Source organism: Coenobita brevimanus, chromosome 14 (genome assembly GCF_032717465.1).
Source record: "Coenobita brevimanus isolate Jiangsu-jjx chromosome 14, ASM3271746v2, whole genome shotgun sequence".
NCBI classification, from domain to species: Eukaryota; Metazoa; Arthropoda; class Malacostraca; order Decapoda; family Coenobitidae; genus Coenobita; species Coenobita brevimanus.
In genome coordinates this window covers 31,961,546-31,977,295 of record NC_136967.1, presented here as the reverse complement: position 1 = coordinate 31,977,295, position 15,750 = coordinate 31,961,546, and the positions used below count along the sequence as shown (strand labels likewise).

Sequence of the window (15,750 nt, the reverse complement as noted above, 5' to 3'; positions counted from 1 at the left end):
CATCCGGATTGACTCTATCGGATACGTTTGCGTGATGCTACAGAACGTGGTGAATGTTTTTGGCATATCAGATAGAGCCAGGATTCCAGGGGCTTAAATGATGAGTGAGTGGAAGCATGGCCCATTGGATTGGGCAAATTTGGCTGTCTAGACATTGCTACTCCTCACCCAGCCCTAGGGTGGGAAAGGAGGTCCAGATGATGATGATGATGATGATGACAACAGTATGAAACATATGCAAAGAACATATGAGTAGAAAGGACACTCTGATGGTAAGGGGATGTTGAAAAATATGAAGGGCAAAACTCTACGTTGATAGGGAATTGGCAAAATTTTGCTCATGACAGTAATGGTCCATAGTTTCTAACCCATTCCAATCAGAAGTTATTAAATCCTGATGTGTCTCTTCACAACAGTTCACTCAGTGTTGGTTTCCATTTGAACCTAATGATTGGTTGGGTTATGTGTTTGTGAACTTCGAGGTGAGCTATTGTGCAGAAATACTGTGCACCTGGATTCAGCTTACCTTCTAACCAAGATAGACTGTAAATTATGAGGTATGACTACACAGTTGGATGAATAAGCAGTGTCGCAGATGCCAGTAACTTCTAGTCAAAGTGATATTTGGTGTACCAGTACCAACACCAGATTAACTTTCTGTTTTATATGTTAAGCTGTTAACTGTTGTGTATAATTGGTTCAGAATGCAATTAATACGTATCACAAGAGTCTTACATTTTAAGATTGTGGACCAAATTGTTCATTTCTTTTTTTTATTTATTTATTTTTTTTTTTACTGCTAAGAAGGAAGTTGTTGGTTGGATATTAAGGTTCAAAGTGTTGTGGAAGAAAAAAGGAAACAGTGGCTGTAAGAGTAGAATTCAAGTGAAGTAGTGGGGGAATATATTGAGAGTAAGAGAAAGAGAGAAAATGTACAGTACACACAGAATGCCCTAGAGGAAAGGGTGTAACTTTGGGAAATGATAGATGAGGTAATTGAAAGTAAAAAAATTCCATGTCAGCTTCAGGCCAAATTATACTGTATGGAGCTATAGTTAAAGATGATTTTATGGGCAAAATTTGTCTTCCTTATAATTCACCCATAGTCATCACTAACTGTGGCTCAGTAACAGTTAGGAGTTGGAACACTACTTTTTTTATATTCCCTCATATTCACCAGTGATGTCCTTTCCACCCAGGACCACCTGTGTGAGTGAATGCATGCATGTGTGTGTGTGTGTGTGTGTGTGTGTGTGTGTGTTTGTGTAAGAGAGAGAGAAATGTTTAGTGGGTGATGAACAGGATAGTATCCTGATTGGCAAGAGCTTTGTAAATCACATTTTCCATTATAAAGTAATGGAGATGCAAGCGAAAGGACTGTAAGGTATTGGATTGCAATCATGGATCTGAAAAAGTATATCATAGGGTGAATTGGGAATGTTAATAGGTGTCAAGATGTGTATAGTGTTTAAAGAAAGCTGCTAAATGTTGTCAAGAGCTTTTTTGGATTTGCTGAAGTGCATTCTCTGCCAGGGGCATGGCAACAAGGCCTAAAAAGTGGCAAAAATATTGATAAGAGGATTTTGAGGTGCAGTGTGCAGAGGAAACCACAAAGGAAGAGGTGTTATGAAATCTCAAGAGCTGCCTAAAGTAGCATTCAGAGCTGCTGTCATTGTTGAGTAACCGTGGTTTGTTTGGCCAAACAGACCCATCAGCTGCAGGTAAAAGACTGCCCCTGCAGGGATGATGTGTGCTTTGAACTGATGTTCCCATGCAGTAAACAGCTCCTCACCACAGCAAGGCGCTGGGAAGAATATGGAGGTTTGATTCCGGGCGGACACTACATTCTCCCAGTTGACGGGCACCACTGTTGTCTTTGTATCGCCTCCTTGTTTGGTCATGTGGTTACCACCTAGTGTTGTAAATGGTTTCTTGTTTACAGAAAAGTATTAGGCTTGTCACTCAGAGTAGAGCCACCTGAAGTGGAAAGATGAGCAACAAAAGATTACAGTAAGGATAAGAGAAATAGGAGAGGAATGCAGACACAGAAGAAGAATGACAAAGGTGAAGAAAGAAGTAAGCAGTGCTACATCAAGTGGCTAGATGATGGTCACCACCACCTACTAACAAAGACTCTAAGTGAAATCTGGCAGGGTGCGGCTGTAGCAGTAACATGCAGTAAGTGACCAAAACACTCTCTATAAAGGACACCCATCATATAAAATGTGGTCAAAACACCCCCTCAGTGGACTTCCTGTTGTATAAAAGGCAATCAAAATACTCCTTCCCTGGATATCCCATTATACAAAAGATGGCCAGAACATCTTAAAGGACACCCCTGTTCCACAAAAGGTGAAAAAACACCCCATTTGCACCAAATGTGATGAGAATTCCTCCTTAGAGAATGCCCGTGTTGCATACAAGGTGGCCAAAACACTCCCTCAGATAATATCAGTCTGAACCAAATGAACAGTGTCAGCTATTGGACTCCCAGTGGTTGCTTGTATAAGGTTTCATTGAATACAGATTTGGAGCTTTGTTACATACAAGTACCGTACATGCACATGCACAGCTGTACCTTTTCACACGGCTTAAGTATTAACCTGGCCATTGCTAACAGTGCGTACGAGATCCATTGCACATTAATACCGTCTTTTTGAAGAGAGAGTGTTAGCCATATAATGTTCGTGCTCATTTCTTGCATTATAGCCTTACAGAATTGAATCTCGTATTAGGATTGAATAGTGACTGATCTGATTTCACGGATAATCCCTTGATTCTTAGGTATCAAGGATAATCTCTTAAAAATTCTGTCAAAAACCTTCTTTGGTAAGTATTTTTATCATTACAGGGTCATCACTGGCACAAGATTACATTATATATCTTGTGTAAATCTTTGTTTTCACTCATGCCGATACCAAACACTTCACAATCAGTATAAAATTATCCACACATTAAGAGTAGTGGTACACTGTTTTGGGTAACTGCATTGAGTGACAAACCAAATGGTTTCCTATAAACCAGGAAATCATTTAATATGCTGGGTGGTAACCTTGTAACCAACCAACACTTGTTCCATACGTGTCAGCAAGTGGGTTGGCAGAAGGTTAGTGCCCCTTCTCAGAAAACTAACTAAAAATACAAACAAAAAGCCTCCGTTCGGGACAGACCAACAGGTGACGACCAAGGGCCAGACAAAGGACACGGTGTGGATTGCAACGTGGAATGTAAGGGGTGTGATTAATGAGGTGAAAGAGAGAGAGAGGTTGTCCAGGTGGTTGAGGGTGCAAAAGTGGACATATGTAGATTAACGAAGACTAAATGGAGAGGTGAGAGAGAGGGAGTATGGATGGGGTATATGTGCAGGAGGTGAGAATAGGAGGGCAAAATAGGGTATATGTACTGTTGTGTGCAAGAGATGGAAAGAGAATATAAGAGAGTATGGATCAGTTGGTTCAAGGATTGTGTGGGTAAGATTGAAAGTGGGAATACAAACGTGGGCGATTGTGTGTGTGTGTGTGTGTGTGTGTGTGTATGCGCCAATGCAAGATCGTGCAAGCTGAGTGAAAGGAGTTCTGGGCAAATGTCAAAGCATGCATGGAAAAGTTTGAGAGGAATGAAAGAATGTTTTTGATTGCAGATATGAGTGGAAAAGCAGGGAATGTGAAGGTAGATGGAGTAGTTGGTGAGTGGAGTGTGCCTGGAGAAGTGGATGAGAATTGCCATGCTCTAGTGGACGTTTGTGCGGGGAGGGGGTTGGTGATAGCCAATACCCTCTTTAGGTACAAAATGATCCACAGGTATACATGGCAAGTGATGAGAAGGGTGGGTGGTGAACTGAATGAACAGAAGGCGATGCTTGATTAGGCACAAAATGAACCACAGGTATGTGTGACGAGTGATGAGGAGGGTGGATGGTGAAGTGAATGAACAGAAGGCAGTGATTGATTATGTGTGTGTGGATGATAGAATGAGAAGGTATGTAATGAATGCAAGAGCATACAGCGGTTGGGGCAGTGGACTTTCTGACCACCACTTGGTGGAGGTGAAATTCAAGGTTCAAGTGCAATGGAGGAATAGGAGGAGGAAAGGACAGGAGGAAGTAGTCCATACAAGGAGGGTAGAAAGGTTGCATGAGGATGGAAAAAAAGGCATGATATACGAGGGAAGTGGAGGAGCTGATGGGTAACTATGTTTTGGAGCAAATGGGGGAGGTGGAAGGTATATGCAAGATATTCACAGAAGAAATCTGCGCAGCATGTGAGGTTTTGTGTGGGATGAAGAGAAGATGAAAGGGGATGCAAGGAACAGCATGGTGGAGTGAGGCAAGCTGTGATGCAAAAGTTTCGTTTTGTTTTTAAAGGCTCCAACATGCATGCATAAAGTGAGTGGATGGGAAGCAGAGGCATGGAGGAAATTGAGAGATGGAGGAGAAAGTTATATCTAGAGAGGAACAAAGTGGTGAAAAGATTAGTAAGCAGAGAGTAGATGAGGAGTATGGAAGGAATTTGAGAGTAAAATGGAGGGAATGTAAGAAAATGTTTTGGAAGGAGGTAAAGAGAGTTAGACAGGGTGATAAAGAAGTTAGTAGGGAGTGAAAAATAAAGATGGTAAATTGATAGTGGAGAAGGAAGAAAAGTGAGCAGATGGAGAGAACACTTTAAGGAACTGTTAAACATAAAGAATGAAAACAATGCAAGTATAAGTGGCTGGGGAATGGCTGAGAGAAGGAGGGTAGTGAGAAGGGAGGAAGAGATCAGTAGAATGGAAGTAGTGAATGCAATGAAGAAAGTCAAAATTGGGAAAGCCCCAAGAGTTGATGGAGTGTGTGGTGAAATGTGTAAGCTTAGGGGAGAGATAGTAGAATGGATGTGGAAGGTGTGCAGATTGTCCTGGTGGAGGGTAGAGTCCTGGAGGATTGGAAGTCAGGTCTCCAAATCTGGGTTATAGGACACCATTAAGCTTTTCACTCAGTGGAGAGTCATCTGAGGAGGAGTAAGCAGCCCAACATCAAGTGAATGGATGGTGATTGTCAACACTTACCTCCCAACAGAAGAGATAAATCTGTTAACAATGTTGAAACCTGAGTGGCCCATCGAAGAAAGTAGTTGGTGTTATGAGAAACTTGATCCACACCAGAGAATTGGTAACAGAGCTGCAAAAGGGATGAAGGTGTTGTGTTAGTACAGTAATATGGTACATGATGGACTGAGAACTTTGGCACAGTACCAGTATGACATAATTCAGAAGTTGTGGGTCAAAATGGTATATCTTGAGTGAGGACAGTGGAATGAGATTTAACTTCTTTAGATAGTTTGATCCTTTTCACATTATATACTCATGCTGGATAAAGGATAAGTTCCCAGTTTACAGTCTTTCAGTTCAACCAATCATATATCCATCCAACCACTCATATAAAAATTTGAATTAGTCAGTTCCTCTAGCTAATGCCTCAACCATTCTGCACAGATACCACTACATTGTGTACTATGCAATGTACCTGTATGAAAACAGCTGGGCTGGTTCACTCTCCCAGGACCCAGGAACCCTTCAGAAAAAGCACACAGGCCAGCAGTCCATAACTCGATTCCTTGCCCCAGCCTCAGACAGTCCACGTCACACACACGAACAGATGCAGATCATCAGTCATGACATCCAACCAACTGATGTGAGGGCTTGTCTGCCATATGTTGTTTTGTAGACAATAATATACTGTCATGATTAGTCTTTGGTGACATTTCTCTGCTAACTGTGATGATGGAAGTTGCTGCATGAAATATTATGTGATAACAATGAATGTTTTCTTGTGATAGTACAGGAGAATGATATTTTTAACAGCCAATCCCATATTACCCCATGTGTGAATGTAGGGCCCAAGGCTGTAGGCTACCATAGTCCAGTATATTTGTGGGTAGATGATGATATAGAGATTGAAAATTTATAAAATATGCAACTGCATTATTTATCTCCTTCAGCATATACAGTACTGTATATTGTTATTTTCTAAGTTTCTCTCATTTCTAGCAAGTGTACACAGCACATTCAGAATAATGTAATGCAGATTTTTGACATTAATTTGTGTGGACCTACAAAATTGTTTTGTTCAATATTTGCAGGTTGTGAAGATTGTGGCATTTGCAGGCACAGGCAAAACCACTACCCTGCTTCAGTTCTGCAAGCAGCGGCCCCACCAGAGGTAACAGTTCAGTGATGCACCTAGCAGTTGGGTGATCATGCTTACCCATAGTATAGTCAACATTCAGTAGCTAGTGTAGCCTGGGGATATGTTACCAAAGCTGAATTAACTGTTTTGTGTTAACCAGAACATAAGTAAAAAGATATTCATTGGCTAAAAGGGATATTGAGATTGTTTTTTACCCCAACAGCTCAGGGTGTCTTGCCATAGCTGACTAATTAATGCAATAAAAAAATATGCTCTGAGGCTGATGATGTTAATCTTTTTCATGCCATTAACTACATACATATTTGATTACTGTACTCCCAGATGAATTTATTCTGTGTAGGAGTGATTGCTGGGCCTCATTGATTAGAAAATAAGTTTAAAGACCATGGACCAGTCTATTTGATGGCAGCCATCCGTACATCATTATCTTGAACAGTTTCCCATCTGAAACCCCTGTCCCAAAGATCTGTGCACAGGACCCCATCCTAAGTCTTCCACAGTCTACCTCTGAGCATTTTTCCCTCCATATTCGTAACTGTGGCCCACCTCATTAGTTAGGCAGTGTTTTACATCTACTCTTTGGGTATGCTTTTAGCTTAGTTTAGATTTGTTTATAAAGGCTCCAACATGCTTTCATGCTTCACCTGTGGTTACCTGATGGCAGCCCTCTACACTGGTTGATCTCTGGCAGCATCCCTACACTGATTGATCTCTGGCAGCCTCCCTACGCTGATCGATCTTTGGCAGCCTCCCTCTTCAGGCCCTTATCCCTGAGGTCACATGTATGACCTTGTCCCAAGTTTTTTTTTAGTCTTTTTCTCATAGTCTTATCTTTGACGTTAACACCTCTCACCTTGTGCACCCAGTTGTCATCTTCCGTCCTCTCAACATGCCCAGACCATCAGCAGCAGCAATAATTATTCAAAATACTGTAACTAACTCTTTGAGTATGTTCATAGTGACATCAATATTAATGAGCTTTTCCCAAAACGAGTAAGTTGATAAGGTCAGTCCTTAATCCAGGTCCTATCATTATTAGTAGTCAGTGGATTTGTCCTAGTTGGAGTGGTGGGATGGTGATATTTTGAATGTAATCCAAATAAGATGCATTTAGTGAAGGTGGTATACTTTGTGTGTGTGTGTATGTGTGTGTGTACATAGTTGTAGCATGCAGGATTTGAGCATAGCTCGTGTTTTCCCGTCGTAGTTTTCTTAAATTATCCAATCTACTTTTAAACACACGGCTGTTCATTGCTTGTGCCCCCTCCTCTTCAAAACTATTTCAAATGTTTTTACTTCTGTTTCAGAAAAGATATATATATATATATATATATATATATATATATATATATATATATATATATGTACTGTATATACTGTACATAAATATATATACATATATATATATATATATATATATATATATATATATATATATATATATATATATATATATACAGTATATTTATTTATTTATTTATATGTATATGTATATCATTGGAGCCTCTGTGGTACGGTGGTAAAGTGTGCGTTTTCGTACGCTGAAGAACGAGGGTTCGCGACCCGCCAGGGTAATAAACTTTGGGAGTGTTTTTCTGGCCACGTACTACTCTGGCAGGCAGACACAACGGGTGCTGTGGTTGAACCAATGTCGCATACTATAAAGTATGCTTGCACCCAGTTGGCATGCGCAGGCTGATTACACTTGGTTCACAGACGGCACACACATCCAAAGCCACTCCAACATTACAGTTACACTTACAAGCACTTCTCACCTTACATACAGTCTCTACCAGACAGCCTAAGCCACATGATAGAGATACATTGGCTATATCGTCCTCACTTCGGTCGGGATAGGCCGATCCTGCAATGGACACTCAAATGGCTGATGAGATGAGATGAGATGTGTATCATTTCAGCATATAGTCTTCAGTTTATCTTTTATGTCATCTGGTCCTTCCATCATTATCCACAAACAGATCTTCTGTATGCACCTTTTCCAGTTTTCAAACTCCTTTAAACATTTTAATCAAATATTCTCTCTCTCTCTCTCTCTCTCTCTCTCTCTCTCTCGCTCTCTCTCTCTCTCTCTCTCTCTCTCTCAGCACTGGTAACTTCAGCTTCTTCAGTCTCTCTTCATAAAACAATTCTCTCAGACTTGGTAGCATTGCCATCCTCTGTATCTTTTCCATTTCCTTGAAGGGTTTTCTCTTAAACCTGGAGGACTTCTTGTTTTTGGTGATTTCAATTATTGGGTTGACAGTCCAGAGTCAAAACCATTTTCTTCAGAATTCCTTGAGTTGATCACCCAGAACAATTTTTTCAATCATGTGAGTAATCCAACTCATGTCTCAGGACATGTCCTTGACTTGATCTTGTCCCCTGTTGGTTGCAGGCACGTATCAGATGTGGAGGTTGACTCATTTGACCCCCTCATCTCTGATCATGCTCTGATCACTCTTAGTTTTGATGTCCCGAAATCCCCTTCATATAAAAAGGTCATCAGGTTCAGAAATTACAGCAATGTTGACCGCCAGTTAATGTGTTTTGAAATTGATCAGCGTTTAAACTCCATCGATTCTTCAAGTCCTTCTTCTGGTGAATTGGTTGATATTTACAACAACGAGCTCTGGTCAATTTTTGACCATTATTGTCCTGAGGTAGTAAAAACAATCACTGTACGTGAGAATTCTCCGTGGTATGGTCCATCCATTAATTCTTTGCGTAGACAACGTAGAAGGGCAGAACGTGAGTGGCGCTTGCAGCGGACTGAAGTAACTCGTTTGCGTTATGTTTTTGCGAGAAGAGCAGTCGTTCACACTGTAAAAGCCCAAAAGGGTAGGTATTATCAAAATAAAGTTGATTCATGTGGTGGTGATAAAAAAAAAATGTCTGCAGTTGTGAACAATTTGGTTGGTCGGAGGAATGTAATTGTTAAACCAACTTCTGTATCTGATGCCTAATTGGCTTCTGATTTTGCTTCATTTTTTACAAGTGAGATATTTCGCATAAGAAGTGATTTAGACAGCAGTTCTCCTAGTGAAGCATACTCAGTTGACTTCCAGCCACGGTGCACCGGGGATCATTTGCTTTCAACGTTTCATCCGCTGGATGTAAACAAAGTCAAATGCTACATCAGAGAACTTAATAAAACATTTTGCTCACTCAATCTGTGTAACATGTCACAACTGCCTGATGTGTATGAGCATGCTGCAGACTCTATCTGCAACATAATAAATAGATGCTTCTTAGAAAGTAATTTTGTGCAGTCTGAGAAACGTTCTTTGCTTAGGCCCCTAATTAAGAAACCTGGCCTTGATGTCGAGAGCATGACAAATTATCGTCCTGTCTCTAACCTGTCTTTTTTTATCCAAGATTATTGAGCGGGCCATACTCGATCAACTCTTACCACTACTGGAACACAACAGAGTTGCTCCTGTTATTCAATCAGCATACAGAAAATACCATTCAGCTGAAACTGCACTAACAAGGATTCAGAGTGACTTGGTGGCAAACACTTGTAGTGGGATGTCCTCTCTCCTAGTTCTGTTGGATCTGTCTGCAGCTTTTGATACAGTAGATCATAAACTATTGTTGGATGATCTATATTTTTATGGCATTCGTGGTAGTGCCCTTTTGCTCCCTAAGTCGTATCTGTCGGACAGATCTCAGAGAGTGGTTGTTGATTACGCTAGCTCTGATTCTGCTCCTCTTCTATTTGGAGTCCCTCAAGGATCAGTTTTGGGTCCAATTCTATTTACTATCTACACAAGTATTTTATCGTATCTACTTGATGCTCATGATGTGTCCTTATCATTTTTATGCTGATGACACCCAGTTCTATGTTAAGATGTCAGATATCAACGATACTAAGACAAAGTTTGAATCTCTAATGTCTGATATTAAGATTTGGATGGCTAAGAGGAAACTTAAGCTGAATGATGGTAAAACTGAGATCATCATCATCAGGGGAAACAGAAGGGGTGATGACACTGACAGTGCCCTGGCTTTGAACATTGGCATGTCACAGCTGCATCCAGTCAGTTCTGTTTGAAATCTGGGTGTTTATTTTAATTCTGTGTTAAATTACAAAGAACATATTAATCAGGTTGTAAGAGGGTGTAACTTGCATATCAGAAACCTGTACTTTGTGAGAAAATTCCTGAATAGACGGTGCCTCTTAACATTGGTCCATGCAGTGGTCTTCTCTCATGTTCATTCATTCATTGCCAGACGCCATGTATTCCAAACGGGATGGCCAACGGCTTAGAGTTAATTGTTTTACAGGGAGGGGCACTAATCCTCCACCAACCCCACTTGTCTCTCATGTTGATTATTGTAATTCACTGTGGGTTGGTCTTCCAAATAATATACTAACAAAAGTTCAGTCTGTGTTGAACAGGGCGGCATGGCTTATCTTTGGTCTCCCCCCGAGAACCTCAACTACCCCGTTTCTGATTGAGTTGCATTGGTTACCAGTAAAGGCTAGAATTGAATTTAAACTGTGTCTTATTACATTCAAGGTTCTTAAGTTTGGTGAACCGAAGTATCTTGCTGAATTGTTAAAACTCCCATCGACACGCCCGGGTGTGATGTAACGCAGTGAAGATGATTCCTTGCGTCTTGATGAGCCAGGAGCCATTCACCAGTCATCTTTCTCTGATCGTTCTTTTGCATATAGAGCCCTAGATTATATAACGGATTGCCATTGTCCATAAAACAACTCTCTACTGTTGAATCCTTTAAGAGACAGCTGAAAACCTTTCTCTTTTCAAAATGCTATGACCTGGAGAGAGGTACTATGATGGATGATTATAGGGTTTAATTATTGCCACTTTCATGTATATATGATGTAGCTTGTATTATATACAAGAAATGTCACAATTCTTGTAATTGTAAAAATAATGTATGTGTGTCGAGCGCTAGTGAATTCCCAAAAGGAAGAACTGGCGCTTTTGAGAAACAAAAGGCCAGATTATTATTATTATTACATGCATCTTCAAATGGGGTACCTCTCTCACTGCTGCATATTGTAATTTCAGTCTTATGATGGACACAGTTATCTCTCTCAGCATTTCCTCATCCAGAAGCTGAAAGCCCCCATCATTCTACATGCCCTTCCAGTGATCTTATTTACTGTATATGCATCTCTGGTGATAGATTATCTTGTATGGTCACTCCTAGATCTTTTTCTTCCCTTGCATTGCTGATCCTCTCTCTTCCCATTTTGTACCCATATCTAGATCTTTTGCCACCTATTCCCATTTCTGGGACTTTTATTTTTTATTTTTTATTTATTTATTTATTTTTTTTCCCAAGTTGGCTCCAACTGTACAACTTATCCAGATCATTTTGCAGCACCTCACAACTGGATTCACTTCATAATTTTTGCATCACCTGCAAACATTTTTATATAACTGCTTAAACCTGCTGGCATTTCATTCACATAAATGAAAAACATAATAGGAGCCAAAACTGAACCTAGCAGTGCTCCACTAGTCACACTTTTCCATTGAGAATACTGTACATGTCTCTCATAACTGTTCTCATTTGTCTTCCTGCTTAATAATTTTCTGTCCATTTTAATAGTATCCCATTCGCTTCTCCAATAGTTTTTCATTTCCATAGCAATCTTTTGTGTGGCCACCCTTCCAAGCGCCTTCTTCAAATCCAGGGAAACACAATCTACCCTGCCATCTCTTTCCTGTACAGTATGATATCCACCACTCCGCATTAAAAACTAAGCAGGTTTGTGACACATAATGGACCTTCTCTGAATCCAAACTGTTTTGCTGTTTTTACCTCATTTTCTTCTAGGAACTTAATCAGCCACTTTCTGATCATTTTTTCTCACATGGTTTGCAAATAGCGGTGGTGTGGGATACCGTTCAATAATTGAGTAGTCTCCTTTAGCTTCTCTGTAAAATGGCACTATATTTTCCCTTTTCCAGTGTATTGGCAACTCTCCAGTGTTCAGTGAGCATTTAATGTCATGAATTGACAGCATCATGTGATCTGCACGTTTTCCGTTTTCCGTTTTCGTTTTTAAAGGCTCCAACATGCTTGCATGTGTCGGCCTTGGTCACCTAATGGCGGCTCTCCATGCTGCACGATCCATTGCAGCCTCCCTGTTCAGTCCCTTAACCCTAAGGTCACACTTAATGACCTCGTCCCATGTCTTTCTCGGTCTACCCCTCATAACCCCACCCCCAATATTAACACTTCTCACCTTCCTCACCCAACTATCATCCCCCATCCTCTCCACATGTCCAAACCACCTCAATCTACCTCTCCTCATCACAACACCAATACACTCCAGTCCCATCCTACCTCTCAACTCTTCCATTGTAAACCCAGCCCCTCCAGGCCTTGGACGCAGGGACGCACTGCACATCCACCTAATCATTGTCATTTCTGTACGTCTGAGCCGGCGAATGTCTTCCTCCTTCACTGCCCAGGTCTCACTGCCATACAGCATTACACTCCTAACACACGCTGCATACAAAGACCCCTTAGCACGTAGGGAGAGCCCCCTCAATGTCAGGAGAGGCAAGAGCTCCCTGAACTTCTTCCAACCACTTCTCACCCTAGCCACAGAGCTAGCTCCAGCCCCACCTCCAGCACACAACATGTCTCCTAAATAACAAAACTCTTCCACACACTCAAGAGATTCACCAGCAAGTTCAATTCTTTCACGTCTGACGATCTCCACCTGCTCACCCCGGCACGCCGTACACATAAAATCAGCATTATCTCGCAGTCTACCTCTGATACCACTACATCTCTTATGCACCCATTTATCACACACACCGCACAAGATGGAATTACTTCCCACGCCCTTGTGGCAAACTGCACATGGCCACTCTCCCTCGTCTTTGACAGTACCGCCACCAACCCTAGATATCATCACTTTTGTTTTATCTGCATTTACCCTTAAACCCTTTTGCCCCATACCATCTCTCCACTTCCTAAACCTTTCCTCCGCCTCCCTTTCATTCTCTGCAATCAACACCAAATCATCAGCATACAACAACTCCCACGGGAGTCCGTTTCTAAAGTCACGTGAAAGGGCTTCAAGTACCATGATAAACAACATGGGACTCAAGACTGACCCCTGATGCACACCAACATTCACGGAAAACTCATCACTCAAATCTCCATTCACTCTCACCTGGGTGTGAGCACCCACATACATGGCCATAACCACCCTAACCAGCCACTCCTCCAAGCCAAGCTTTCTCATTGCCCACTTCACCACCTCTCTAGGGACTCTGTCAAAGGCCTTTTCCAAATCAACAAAAACAAAATAAAGATCCCTTCTCCTACCAATATATTTTTCCTGAAGCTGTCGAACAATGAATATGGCATCAGTGGTCCCCCTACCTGGCATAAACCCAAACTGCATCTCATCAATATTCACTCTTTCTCTAATCATACCTTCTAAAACTCTCTCCATTACCTTCATTATCTGATCTAAAAGCTTTATACCTCTATAATTCCCTCTTTCCAGGGCATCACCCTTCCCTTTATACACATTTACAATTACACTCTTCAGCCAATCATCTGGGACAACACACTCATAAATAATCCTATTTATCAGGTCAGTGACTAAACTCACCCCTATATCGCCTGAGGCCTTCAACATTTCGGCAGTCAACCCAGACACACCTGCTGCCTTCCCCACCCTCATCCTGCCTATTGCCTCACTCACAGTAGCAGTATCAATCAAAGGCCAAGGGCCAGACACTGGATCTGCTGGCTCCAAACCTTCCCTGTCCCAGTCAAACTCCTCATTCAACAACCGGTTATAATGCTCTCTCCATGCATCTTTAATATCCTCACTGTTCACCACTACCCTTCCTTCATCATTCTTCACACACTGCTCACCTATGATATCCCGATTATCCCTCTTCACCTGACCTGCCACCCTAAATATATTTTTCCTTTCTCCATGATTGAGGTTATCAAGTAATTGTCTCTGTGACTCAGACTTTGCCCTGTATACCTCTCTCCTAGCCCTACGCTTGGCAGCCAAATATTCCTCTTTGCTACCACCCTTCTTCCATTCCCGGAAAAGCCTTCTTTTCTCCTTAATTGCAGCTTCTACACCCTCATCCCACCACCAAGTTACTTTATGTCTTGGTGGTCCTCTTGTCCAGCCGCATGTTACATTAGTAACTCTCAAGAAATTGTTCTTGAGGGCTCTGTACTGTTCATTAACGCCTCTGTCTACAGCTCCCTGTTCAGCCACCACTCTCCTCAACTCGCTATAGAAGGCATCCCTTACTACTTGGTTTTTCAGCTTCCATATTTTAATATCCATCCAGCAGTTCCATTTGGCTCCATGGCCATTTTCATATCTAATTCCCTCATCAATTATAATATTTCATTTCTGTCAGCCACTATCTCAGCTAACTGCTGAACCCTTCCTTCTTTGCCTGATTTCCTTAAATTCATTTTCATTTACAAATACTGAATGTAGCTTGGTATTCATTATCTGACTCATATCCTTCTCCATAACCATATCACATCCTTACATCTCAGCTTCTCCATGGTATCCCATACTTCCATTTTGCCATTTACAAAAATATGGAACATTTTGGATCCTCTTCAGTTTTAGTCACAATATCCTTCTCATATTTCGTTTCTTTTTCTCTTCGTACCTTCAAGTTGTCACTTCTTGCCTCCTTGTATTCATTCCAAGCTTGCTCACTGTGTCTTTTTCGTAACCTATTCCATGCTGTATTTCTTTTTTCTTGTGGCATCCTGCATCTGTAGTTAAACTTTCCTTTTTCCTTTCCATTTTGATGATAAATTTTGGTACATGTCTGCTGATACCCACTTCATATAAATTCGTTATACAGTAATTCTATATTCCTTATGGCTATTTTCCGCCATTGTCATTCAGCTTCAATCTGCATTACCAAAACAATGCCTTAGGAAGTCAAAGTCTGCTTTCCATAGTTTTGCCTATCATGCTTATATGTTTCTTCTCTCACTCCCATATCTCTCATCAGCACTTGCTTTTCAATGACTGTCTGGTCACTTATACCCAGGGGACACTGGTATCTTATAATAAAGACATCATTGGGATCTTTCGTAAACACCAAATCCAACATTGATGGTCCATCATCTCCACTAGTTCTTGTATTTTCCATGACATGTTGAGTTCACACATTTTCTACAATCAGGTCCACTACTTTGTATCCTCAAGATTCTTCATTTATCCTGCATCTAATCCTTCCCAATTTACCTCCAGGCAGTTGAAATCTTGAGCCAGCACCAGTTTATTGTTTCTTCAAATCAACTTTGCTAACACATCTAGGGACTTTCTCATCAGATGTTCATATTTCCCTCCTCACATTCTTGTTTGAGGAGGCATTTGCATTGGAGCTATATCCAGTTTTTTACCCTGATGTTCTTGTATATCAACCACTATCACCTCTGCTATGTTATTTCCAAGATCTATCCTTCTTGCTGTAATTTCTTTATGAGTCAACCAGCACACCTCAACCATTTTTTTTTTCCCTATTCTTTCTCCATACATTATATTTATTCCACCCTAC

General features: G+C 41.1%; 1 protein-coding gene across 1 annotated transcript in view; it reads left to right on the top strand.

The window, feature by feature from the left end:
- Positions 1-15,750, top strand: part of LOC145390339 (F-box DNA helicase 1-like) — a 187,566-nt gene that overhangs the window by 39,211 nt on the left and 132,605 nt on the right. Inside the window, exons 6-7 of the mRNA XM_080265297.1 lie at positions 5,470-5,668; positions 6,117-6,196. Of these exons, the coding sequence (XP_080121423.1) occupies positions 5,470-5,668; positions 6,117-6,196 (279 nt within the window). The remainder of the gene's footprint in view (positions 1-5,469; positions 5,669-6,116; positions 6,197-15,750) is intronic.